This window comes from Notolepis coatsorum, assembly GCF_963971535.1.
Source record: "Notolepis coatsorum genome assembly, chromosome: 4".
In the NCBI taxonomy this organism is placed as follows: domain Eukaryota; kingdom Metazoa; phylum Chordata; class Actinopteri; order Aulopiformes; family Paralepididae; genus Notolepis; species Notolepis coatsorum.
The window spans coordinates 105,378,311-105,391,093 of NC_140168.1; the positions used below are offsets into that span (position 1 = coordinate 105,378,311).

Sequence of the window (12,783 nt, forward strand, 5' to 3'; positions counted from 1 at the left end):
TAAATGCATATATTAGATCATCAAATGCAGTTTGATACCGATCGACGCCAGATAAAAAATGTCAACTGTACATGATCCTAAACGTCATGACTGGTCATCTGCGGGTGAACGGAGGGGGGGGGGGGATCGTTTATAATTCAATGACCGACGTTAAATGATTCATGTAGTATGGGTGATATATTTATCAGAGCAGTTTGTATCGAAAATGGTAAACAAACAGGCTGAAACTCACCCCAGTCTCCTCGTAGCGTTGAGTGATGAGAGTGGAGCAAAAAGATCGCTATTATGGGATGTTGATCGATGCAATCCATTTCCGGGTTGTATATTACTAATACACGTCCAAATCATGTTGATTATTGAGTTATGGCAAAGATCAATATCCACGGTGTCTGTATTGAGCCCCGGGACGATCACCGAGTGGCCGGACGAAAATAGGGGACGGACCAAGCACTTCCGGCCACTTCCGGTTTGGCAACTCGTCGATCGGCCACCAGATGGCAGTATTGTATTTTCTTTTTAATAGCGTTAGCGTTTTAACACATTCCTTGCCACGCTTATATCCATCAATGTTTGATCACTGCCACCAGTCTAAGCCTATGGAGATGTTTACCTTCTTTGCAGGGCTATAACTTTTTTAATTGTATTGCTAAATTGACATTACTATGGCCCATTCAACATCGAGAGAGAGAGAGTTCATACGAAAATACCATCTAGAATGTTTTTATCGTTTTCTGCAGTAATTCCTAGAACGTGAGATATAGGCATAAACGCATATATAGATTATCAAATGTCGTTTGTTGGCGATACACACTATATTAAAAATTTCAACTGTACATGATCCTAAACGTTATGACTGATCATGCGCGGGTGAACGGGGGGGGGGGGGGGTCGTTTATAATTCCATGATCTCGTCGGTAAATGCTTTATGTAGTATGGGTGATATATTGATCGGAGCAGTTTGCATGGATAATAATAAACAAACGCGCTGAAAATGACGTCAGTGTCCTCTTACCGTTGGCCGGTGAGACTGGAGCAAAAAGATCCCACTTATTTGACGGCGATTGAGTCGATCCATTTCCGGTTTGTATAATAATAATAACAGCCCAAATCATGTCGATTATTGAGTTATGGCAGCGATCCATATACACGGTGTGTGTCTTGAGTCCCGCGACAATATGCGAGTGCCGGACGCATTTCCAAGACGCACCGAGATCGACTCGTCCATTTCCGGTTTGGCAACTCGCTGATCATCCACCTGGGGGCAGTATTGAAGCGTTGCAGAGTTGTGCATGCTCCCACTGCATCAGACCAGGCTCCGTGAGGGAATTATGAATAACATGGCGAAAAAATTAAATATGATCTCAATAACGTCGTACGCCGTGGATTGGCAGAATTCGCATGAACTTGAAACACGTCGTAAGCCGTTTCCGCCGTGGGAACCTACTTGTAGAGCCTACTGTCCTGACTGTGACTATAGACCCTACTGTTGTGGTTGTTGTGCCAGGCACTGGCAGGGAGGCTGTGTGCTGGAGAGCGTGAATGCAAGTCTTGTGGCAGCTTCTGATTGATGGCGAGCTAGCACCCTTTTCACATTACTTTGAACCATGAACTAATTTCGCAATTATGCCACAACAATGTGGAACGCCCTACCCACAGCCGTAAAAAAATGTGAATCCAGTGTTTCCCACAGGATTTAGTGAGACTGTGGTGGTGGGTGAACCTCGGCCCCTCTAGGGGGGTCCGATGGGCATGCCACCCCCCCCCCCCCCCCCCAGGATTTTAAATTCTTTTTTTTTTTAAGTTTGAAAGTTAAATGCATCAATCTGGTGCACTTTGAGAGCAAAATTATGAGGCTAGATCTATGATGAACTTTGTGCTCAAAACACAAAATCGACTAGACACTAGAGCATACATTTGAGCCATACCTGTGTTGAACTAGTTTATTTTTGAGAAATAAAAGAAATAATATATATATATATATATTTTTTATAAATATAAATCAAAATATTATATAAATATAATCCAATTGACGGAAATCCATTTCAAGACAGAACGCTTTAATGCCTGGGAATGGTTACAGCTATGTCACCTGAGCACTAACCCCTTGACCTGTGACCTCTTGGCCCCTCCCCCTCAGCCCTCCTGACCTTGACGAGCTCTCCTCGCAGCTCCTCCTGCTCCGCCTCCGTCAGCATGGGCACAGAGGCCGAGGGGCTGACCCCCGACCCCACCTCCTCCCCCACCTCCTCCCCCACCTCAGGGATGGAGTCCGGTCTCTGCTGGGAACCTGGGGGGAGACGGAGAGAGAGAGAGAGAGAGAGAGAGAGAGAGAGAGAGAGAGAGAGAGAGAGAGAGAGAGAGAGAGAGAGAGAGAGAGAGAGAGAGAGAGAGAGAGAGAGGGAGAGAGGAGGAGGAGAGAGAGGGGGAGAGAGAGGGAGGAGAGGGGGAGAGAGGGGGAGAGAGAGGGGGAGAGAGAGAGGGGGAGAGAGAAGGAGGAGAGGGGGGAGAGAGAGGGAGAGAGAGGGGGAGAGAGGGGGAGAGAGAGGGAGGAGAGAGAGAGGGGGAGAGAGGGAGGAGAGAGGGGGAGAGAGAGGGAGAGAGAGAGGGAGAGAGAGGGGGAGAGAGGGGGGAGAGAGGGGGAGAGAGGGAGGCGAGAGGGAGGAGAGAGAGGGGGAGAGAGGGAGGAGAGAGGGGAGAGAGAGGGAGAGAGAGGGGGAGAGAGAGGGAGGGAGAGAGGGGGAGAGAGGGGGGAGAGAGGGAGAGAGAAGGAGGAGATAGGGGGAGAGAGAGAGGGAGAGGAAAGAGGGGGAGAGAAGGAGGAGAAGAGAGAGGGGGAGAGAGGAGGAGAGAGGAGAGAGAGGAGAGAGAGGAGGAGAGAGGGAGAGAGAGAGACAGAGAGAGAGACAGAGAGAGAGCGAGAGAGAGCGAGAGAGAGCGAGAGCGAGAGCGAGAGAGAGAGAGAGAGAGAGAGAGAGAGAGAGAGAGAGAGAGAGAGAGAGAGAGAGAGAGAGAGAGAGAGAGAGAGAGAGAGAGAGAGAGAGGAGAGAAGAGGAGAGTGAGAGAAAGGGAGGGGAGAGAGAGAGAGAGAGACAGTGAGAGAGAGAGAGAGAGAGAGAGAGAGAGAGAGACGAGAGGGGGAGAGAGAGGAGGAGAGAGAGAGACAGAGAGAGACAGTGAGAGAGACAGAGAGAGAGAGAGAGATAGCGAGCGGAGCGAGAGCGAGAGAGAGAGAGAGAGAGAGAGAGGAGAAGAGAGAGAGAGGAGAGAGAGAGAGGAGGAGAGGAGAGAGAGAGAGAGAGAGAGAGATGAGAGAGAGAGAGAGAGAGAGGAGAGAGAGGAGGAGAGAGAAGGAGGAGAGATAGTGTGAGAGTGAGAGAGAGAAGGAGGAGAGAGAAGTTATTAGATAGGATAGAAGTACTTTAAGAGGGACACTCAGCACCACAAATCGCCTCACATGAACATTTGAGTTGGTCAAAAGTCCAAAATAATAGGAATAAAATTCAATTAAAATAGTCAGAGATATAGATTCTAAATATGTCAGAGATATAGATTCTAAAACTAACGCAGGAGATGCTGGGTTCGAGCCCAGCTCTCGCGATGCTACCGGCTTGGCCGGCCGTCATACTATACAATTGGCAGTGTTAGGGGTGGGAAAGCCGGTGGGTGGGGATTGACGTTGTGGACCAGCGACTCCTACAGGTCGGTTTGGTGACGGCGGTACGGCGGAAACAGGAAGTATCGGGGGCAGCGGTGAGCCTCCCACGCGTCACTCCTCGCCACTGAGTTTGAGCTGCTGCGGTGAAAAGATGCGACAGCTGCCTCCTCGTTGTACCGGAGGGGACACGTGATGCAAGGCTTCTATCCTCACTACAGCTGACCAGTGGGAGGCATAGTCTAGCAACGTTCAAGACAGGGGAGGGGAGAATTGGATAATACGAAATTGGGATGGGAGATAAATAGAAAAATGGGGAGAAAAAGTGGATAAAAAATTAAAAAATTTAGTCATAATGAATTTGCTAGACCAAAAAAAAAAAATTTAATTCTGCAATATACAGGCCACAATTACAGTAATATACAGTCAAATGTAAAAATGTAATGTCCGGGAAGATGTATTATACCCCTCGTGAGTCGTGACTCAATAAACATAATGGGACGGCTAGTGGTAGAGTGCCAGGTCGGCACAGACACCAGGGTGTATCACAGCTGTGAGCTGGGTGGCAGTGGTACCACGTGCCCAGGTTCCTTGAGCAAGGCCCGGAAGAACCCCAAACATCTGCTCCAGGGAGGCCTCTGAGCTCGCTGGATCCAGGATGTGATGATTAAAGATGGCTGCTGCTAATGAGCTTAAAGAAGCTAGTAGCCGATTGTCACGGTCAACTGTTTTATGATCTTAAGAGAGCTGGTCATTTCTTGGTTACGCAATGCAATTTAATATCATCACCAGAGTCCGCGTGTGTCTCAGAGGGAGATATTAATGTCTACATGTATGTGTGTCTCAGAGGGAGATATTAATGTCTACATGTATGTGTGTCTCAGAGGGAGATATTAATGTCTACATGTATGTGTGTCTCAGAGGGAGATATTAATGTCTACATGTATGTGTGTCTCAGAGGGAGATATTAATGTCTACATGTATGTGTGTCTCAGAGGGAGATATTAATGTCTACATGTATGTGTGTCTCAGAGGGAGATATTAATGTCTACATGTATGTGTGTCTCAGAGGGAGATATTAATGTCTACATGTATGTGTGTCTCAGAGGGAGATATTAATGTCTACATGTATGTGTGTCTCAGAGGGAGATATTAATGTCTACATGTATGTGTGTCTCAGAGGGAGATATTAATGTCTACATGTATGTGTGTCTCAGAGAGATATTAATGTCTACATGTATGTGTGTCTTAGAGAGATATTAATGTCTACATGTATGTGTGTCTCAGAGAGATATTAATGTCTACATGTATGTGTCTCAGAGAGATATTAATGTCTACATGTATGTGTGTCTCAGAGATATTAATGTCTACATGTATGTGTCTCAGAGAGATATTAATGTCTACATGTATGTGTGTCAGAGAGATATTAATGTCTACATGTATGTGTCTCAGAGATATTAATGTCTACATGTATGTGTCTCAGAGATATATTAATGTCTACATGTATGTGTGTCTCAGAGATATTAATGTCTACATGTATGTGTCTCAGAGAGATATTAATGTCTACATGTATGTGTGTCAGAGAGATATTAATGTCTACATGTATGTGTGTCTCAGAGATATTAATGTCTACATGTATGTGTCTCAGAGATATATTAATGTCTACATGTATGTGTGTCTCAGAGATATTAATGTCTACATGTATGTGTGTCTCAGAGAGATATTAATGTCTACATGTATGTGTGTCTCTCAGAGAGATATTAATGTCTACATGTATGTGTCTCAGAGAGATATTAATGTCTACATGTATGTGTGTCAGAGAGATATTAATGTCTACATGTATGTGTCTCAGATATATTAATGTATACATGTATGTGTCTCAGAGATATTAATGTCTACATGTATGTGTGTCTCAGAGATATTAATGTCTACATGTATGTGTGTCTCAGAGAGATATTAATGTCTACATGTATGTGTCTCAGAGATATTAATGTCTACATGTATGTGTGTCTCAGAGATATTAATGTCTACATGTATGTGTGTCTCAGAGAGATATTAATGTCTACATGTATGTGTGTCTCAGAGAGATATTAATGTCTACATGTATGTGTCTCAGAGATATTAATGTCTACATGTATGTGTGTCTCTCAGAGATATTAATGTCTACATGTATGTGTCTCTCAGAGGGTTAGAGCCGTAGCAACAACCACGTAATGTCGAGGCTCTCATCCACATTCATTAATTTCCTCCACCGCTCTCTCTCCCATGAGCTCAATGTAACACGGAAGTGCAGTGGTCTATATAGAAAAATAATCAACACCCTTCTAGCCAATCAGAATTGAGTATTCACCCAGGCTGTGTATAATTAAAAGTAAATCTCTCATCAAGCCAGATGCTAAGATATTTGTATCCTGTAACTAACTCAATGTCAGACCCATTGACAGTGGAACAATATCTCTGGCTCTAGAGCAGTGGTTCCCAAAGTCGGGGTCGCGACCCAAAGGTGGGCCGCGAGCAGCCACGGGTGGGCCGCGAGATGATTTAAAAAAAAAAAGAAATTTTTGTCAGGCCACTGAACTTAGAAGCAGGCCAGGACAGTGTTTCTAGTTGTATTCTAAAATTCTATTCTATTGTATTCTAAAATGTGACTATATGGTTTTATATTAACTTAATAAATAAACAAAAACGAAAAATCTACTTATTTCAACGAACATTTCAAACTAAATAACAGATTATGCACATAAAACGCTGAAAACAACCGAAGCAACAATAGTATTTTAATGAGGCTATTATTATTATCATTATTATTTTGCAACAAGTTAGCCCTCTCATAAATAGCACATATAAATGAATAACTAACTTGAACTAACTTAATAGGATTGAAGTGATATTTGGCTTAAAAAATCGGTCGCCTGGCAAAAAAAAAAAAAAAAAAAACAGACGATGTGCATTGGGCCGCGGCTCTCTGACGCCTTATTTTCTGGGCCCCGGCCTGAAAAGTTTGGGAACCCCTGCTCTAGAGAACTGCATTAATTCAGTCAATTAATCATATTATTAATTAGAACCTAGCTAAATTAACTGTGTTTGTAAACACAACGGTGATGCGGATAGCGACGTGTCGTCAGGGCCCTATTCCCCGTACCTGGTTCAACTAAGTCGATCAAGAGTCCCATTATCCAGATTCAATTAACCCGATGTTTGAATCCGGGATTTTCCTGTTCCTCGAACGCTGATTCAGTCTCGTTCATTCGAACCATACTTGAGACTCAGGATAATTGCGCGCGCCCGCCTCAGCTGAAACTCGATGCAGGTGTCGATCGCAGAAATCCTGATTTTCTAACGGCATTGATTGATTGATTGATTTAAACTTTATTAACAGATTGCAGAATGGGTACAATGCAGTACGGCTCAATAGCCTCGCCGACAAGTTAAATGCATAATCTATAGGCAAATTTTAAGTCCCTCATTACCCCAATCAATCAGATTATATTTCTTTAAATGTGCCTGCTGGCAGTAGGTTTATGGAATGGATAATCAAATGAGATCTTGCTAGCGAAAATAATTAGTTCAACCCTTTCAGAATAAGGATACGGCTCTCTTATCCATTGATGGATGTATGGTGGATGTTTTATTTGTCTGGCACCGTGGTGTGATGGATGGTCCTTATGCCTCTCACGCGGACGACCCGCGTTCGAATCCCCCTTAGTTTTTTTTTCTTTTTGCAATGTAAATACTTCAATTTGGTGCACGTTGAGAGCTATATAAAGAATGACATCCTCAATGCATGTAGATTTATAATATTTTAACTTAAAACTAGGCTACCTATATGATGTGCATTATTTTATTTAGGACAAAGTAAATCTATAGGCTGAATATGATTTATTATCAGCATTTAGTTCTATTATTATACATTTCAAAAGCCCCCTCTAGGAAAACGAAGCACAAAAACATAATTCAGAATGGTATAATGGGATCTAGACTGTGAGAAATATTTCAGGAAGCGAGCTGGCACTTCTTTGCGAGGGCGTGGCCATGGTTCATCCAGCTAACTGAACTTAACCCTGCTCCGGACCAGGTTCAAACTTTCTGATCTGTTACCATGGTGATTTAGAAAATCCGACTTCGGGGAACAGAAAGGTCTGGCTTAAGTCAAGCTATGCTGAGAATTATCCGGCTAACTCAGTTAGCCAGGTACGGGGAACGGGGCCCAGGTCTATCTTCTCTGAACGTTTCTCTCCATCAAAAGAGATACACATCTGGCAGAGACTGATTTTTAGAAGCCCTCCTTTTATCAGAAACGCTACACTCAGTGGTGGAGGAAGTACACCGTTCCTTTACTTAAGTGAAAGTAGAAAAACTGCTCCAACGGATCGCCACCGTAACGCGGCGGGGCAGTCTGTGCGTCTCAATGACCCCTGGAGCTATGTCGGCAGGAGTCTTGTACTCCGAGCAGGGTCACCCGAGCCGAACAGGTCGAAGGAGAGAGACCAGACGAAGAGCGATCCAACTGGGCCTCCAGGTTGGGGGTTGGGCTGAGGGCCGATAACCAGCTCCCGGAAAACAGAAACCGGAAAAACGGAGCAAATTCACACAATCTTCGAGACGCCCAGTCCTTCTTGCAACAGGAGAGACCCCCATGACACCCAAGGGCCGAATAGGCCCACTAGTGCATCCGAAGGACACCATGAAAATTGGGAATTGGAACGTACGAACACTGTACAGGAACCCGCAACGTTGCCATAGTAGCAAGAGAGATGACAACCAGCACCAGAAGGGAAAAGAAGAAAAGGAAGACCAAAGACAACCTGGAGACGCACAGTAGAGAAAGAAAGAAAAGAGGCAGGGTGGAGCTCATGGCCTGAAGCAAGAACAACGGCAGCTGACCGGGAGAAGTGGAAACGCTCTGTGAAGGCCTTATGTGCCACTAGGGCACGAAGGGGATAGGTAACAGGTACCAGAAACACTCGGATAAATGAGTACTCTGGTAAAAGTAAAAGTCCTCCATTAAAATTCTACTTAAGTAACAGTAAAGAAGTATTTTCTATTGAATGTACTTAAGTATCTAAAGTAAAAGTACACATTCTACATGACGTTTGTGTATCCATTGACCTCTAAGGGTGATGTTAAAGTGGTGTGTGGTCCAGTTCTGCTGCTCTGATTAAAGGTTATGTTAAAGTGGTATGTGGTCCAGTTATGCTGCTCTGATTAAAGGTTATGTTAAAGTGGTATGTGGTCCAGTTATGCTGCTCTGATTAAAGGTTGTGTTAAAGTGGTAAGTGGTCCAGTTATGCTGCTCTGATTAAAGGTTATGTTAAAGTGGTATGTGGTCCAGTTATGCTGCTCTGATTAAAGGTTATGTTAAAGTGGTATGTGGTCCAGTTATGCTGCTCTGATTAAAGGTTATGTTAAAGTGGTATGTGGTCCAGTTATGCTGCTCTGATTAAAGGTTATGTTAAAGTGGTATGTGGTCCAGTTATGCTGCTCTGATTAAAGGTTGTGTTAAAGTGGTGTGTGGTCCAGTTATGCTGCTCTGATTAAAAGTGATGTTAAAGTGGTATGTGGTCCAGTTATGCTGCTCTGATTAAAGGTTATGTTAAAGTGGTATGTGGTCCAGTTATGCTGCTCTGATTAAAGGTTATGTTAAAGTGGTATGTGGTCCAGTTATGCTGCTCTGATTAAAGGTTATGTTAAAGTGGTATGTGGTCCAGTTATGCTGCTCTGATTAAAGGTTATGTTAAAGTGGTATGTGGTCCAGTTATGCTGCTCTGATTAAATGTTATGTTAAAGTGGTATGTGGTCCAGTTATGCTGCTCTGATTAAAGGTTATGTTAAAGTGGTATGTGGTCCAGTTATGCTGCTCTGATTAAAGGTTATGTTAAAGTGGTATGTGGTCCAGTTATGCTGCTCTGATTAAAGGTTATGTTAAAGTGGTATGTGGTCCAGTTATGCTGCTCTGATTAAAGGTTATGTTAAAGTGGTATGTGGTCCAGTGATGCTGCTCTGATTAAAGGTTGTGTTAAAGTGGTATGTGGTCCAGTTATGCTGCTCTGATTAAAGGTTATGTTAAAGTGGTATGTGGTCCAGTTATGCTGCTCTGATTAAAGGTTATGTTAAAGTGGTGTGTGGTCCAGTTATGCTGCTCTGATTAAAGGTTATGTTAAAGTGGTATGTGGTCCAGTTATGCTGCTCTGATTAAAGGTTATGTTAAAGTGGTATGTGGTCCAGTTGTGCCGCTCTGATTAAAGGTTATGTTAAAGTGGTATGTGGTCAAGTTATGCTGCTCTGATTAAAGGTTGTGTTAAAGTGGTATGTGGTCCAGTTATGCTGCTCTGATTAAAGGTTATGTTAAAGTGGTATGTGGTCCAGTTATGCTGCTCTGATTAAAGGTTGTGTTAAAGTGGTATGTGGTCCAGTTATGCTGCTCTGATTAAAGGTTATGTTAAAGTGGTATGTGGTCCAGTTATGCTGCTCTGATTAAAGGTTGTGTTAAAGTGGTGTGTGGTCCAGTTATGCTGCTCTGATTAAAAGTGATGTTAAAGTGGTATGTGGTCCAGTTATGCTGCTCTGATTAAAGGTTATGTTAAAGTGGTATGTGGTCCAGTTATGCTGCTCTGATTAAAGGTTATGTTAAAGTGGTGTGTGGTCCAGTTATGCTGCTCTGATTAAAGGTTATGTTAAAGTGGTATGTGGTCCAGTTATGCTGCTCTGATTAAAGGTTATGTTAAAGTGGTATGTGGTCCAGTTGTGCCGCTCTGATTAAAGGTTATGTTAAAGTGGTATGTGGTCCAGTTATGCTGCTCTGATTAAAGGTTATGTTAAAGTGGTATGTGGTCCAGTTATGCTGCTCTGATTAAAGGTTATGTTAAAGTGGTATGTGGTCCAGTTATGCTGCTCTGATTAAAGGTTATGTTAAAGTGGTATGTGGTCCAGTTATGCTGCTCTGATTAAAGGTTATGTTAAAGTGGTATGTGGTCCAGTTATGCTGCTCTGATTAAAGGTTATGTTAAAGTGGTATGTGGTCCAGTTATGCTGTTCTGATTAAAGGTTGTGTTAAAGTGGTCCAGTTATGCTGCTCTGATTAAAGGTCGTGTTAAAGTGGTCTGTGGTCCAGTTATGCTGCTCTGATTAAAGGTTATGTTAAAGTGGTGTGTGGTCCAGTTATGCTGCTCTGATTAAAGGTTATGTTAAAGTGGTATGTGGTCCAGTTATGCTGCTCTGATTAAAGGTTATGTTAAAGTGGTATGTGGTCCAGTTGTGCCGCTCTGATTAAAGGTTATGTTAAAGTGGTATGTGGTCCAGTTATGCTGCTCTGATTAAAGGTTGTGTTAAAGTGGTATGTGGTCCAGTTATGCTGCTCTGATTAAAGGTTATGTTAAAGTGGTATGTGGTCCAGTTATGCTGCTCTGATTAAAGGTTGTGTTAAAGTGGTATGTGGTCCAGTTATGCTGCTCTGATTAAAGGTTATGTTAAAGTGGTATGTGGTCCAGTTATGCTGCTCTGATTAAAGGTTGTGTTAAAGTGGTGTGTGGTCCAGTTATGCTGCTCTGATTAAAAGTGATGTTAAAGTGGTATGTGGTCCAGTTATGCTGCTCTGATTAAAGGTTATGTTAAAGTGGTATGTGGTCCAGTTATGCTGCTCTGATTAAAGGTTATGTTAAAGTGGTGTGTGGTCCAGTTATGCTGCTCTGATTAAAGGTTATGTTAAAGTGGTATGTGGTCCAGTTATGCTGCTCTGATTAAAGGTTATGTTAAAGTGGTATGTGGTCCAGTTGTGCCGCTCTGATTAAAGGTTATGTTAAAGTGGTATGTGGTCCAGTTATGCTGCTCTGATTAAAGGTTATGTTAAAGTGGTATGTGGTCCAGTTATGCTGCTCTGATTAAAGGTTATGTTAAAGTGGTATGTGGTCCAGTTATGCTGCTCTGATTAAAGGTTGTTAAAGTGGTCCAGTTATGCTGCTCTGATTAAAGGTCGTGTTAAAGTGGTCTGTGGTCCAGTTATGCTGCTCTGATTACATCATCTTGAAGTTGACAGCCTTCAAATGTGAAAGTATATAATCTTCATACATTTTTTTTATTTTGTATATATTGTGTTTTCTATGCAAAATCCTTTTCTTCAAAGTAACTAGTAACTGATGGGTTCAGATAAATGTAGTGGAGTAAAAAGTACAATATTTCCCTTGAAATGTAAATGGAGTAAAAGTATAAAGTCCCCTAAAATTAAAATACTCACATAAAGTACAAGTAACTTGAAAGGTACAGTACTTGAGTAGAAATACATTCCCCCACTGCCTACACTGATACAGTACATCTGTCCTAAGATAAATGTCATATCTTCTTGACCCGACACACACGCTCCATGTCCTGACCTCCTCCTTCCTTCCAGCACCGTGGCACATCCCCACCCCGTGAAAACATTCCTGAGGTCGGGATATATGGCACATTAGGCCCATGCCCACCTAAAACAGTTGTATCAGATCATTACTACAATGATAACCTTTGATGAAGAAGTAGGGCTGCGCGATATGACGATATTATATAAATATCGGGTACAGTTCATTAACGATACACTTTTTTAACGTATCGTGGATATCGTGATGTTTTGCCCAAGAGGATTGTGTCGCGTCAATCTGGTCCACCCCGTTCAAACTTTTGAACAACGCCGCCCCCACACACACACTACTGCATCAAAGTTAGTACTTATGATTAACAAAGGCATTCGTTTTGTGGCATTAACGTTATATAGTTACACGTTCAATAACATCAGTGTATTTACCCAAACATAGCAACGTCCGATGACGACATAGATAGCAAGCGTTACTGTTCATATCTCAGCCCGTGCTGAGTTGTGCATGCCCATCCATACATCTGTTAATAAAGTTTTCAATCAGACAGATGTATGGAAAGGCTTTTATTATAACATTTGTTGCAGTAAAATCATTATGCCTCGTTGTCATGCTGCGGTGCGCTAGTAATCACTCGTCGGCCGCTGTGAGCTGTTGTTGTTGTCGTTGAGCTGAGCTCTCGTTAAAATCAATGGAGGACATTCAGGAATGTAAAAAAAGAATAGCGCTTGCCGATTGGTGCTAAGAACAGCAGGGCGGGTGCAAGCGGTGTGACGTAATTGGCAGACT

General features: G+C 42.9%; 1 protein-coding gene across 1 annotated transcript in view; it reads right to left on the reverse strand.

Moving 5' to 3' along the window:
- tpd52 (tumor protein D52) overlaps positions 1-12,783 on the reverse strand; it is a gene marked incomplete at both ends in the record, with an annotated part of 60,740 nt that overhangs the window by 29,994 nt on the left and 17,963 nt on the right. The window contains one exon of the mRNA XM_084312059.1: positions 2,148-2,287. Within this exon, the coding sequence (XP_084168185.1) occupies positions 2,148-2,287 (140 nt within the window). The remainder of the gene's footprint in view (positions 1-2,147; positions 2,288-12,783) is intronic.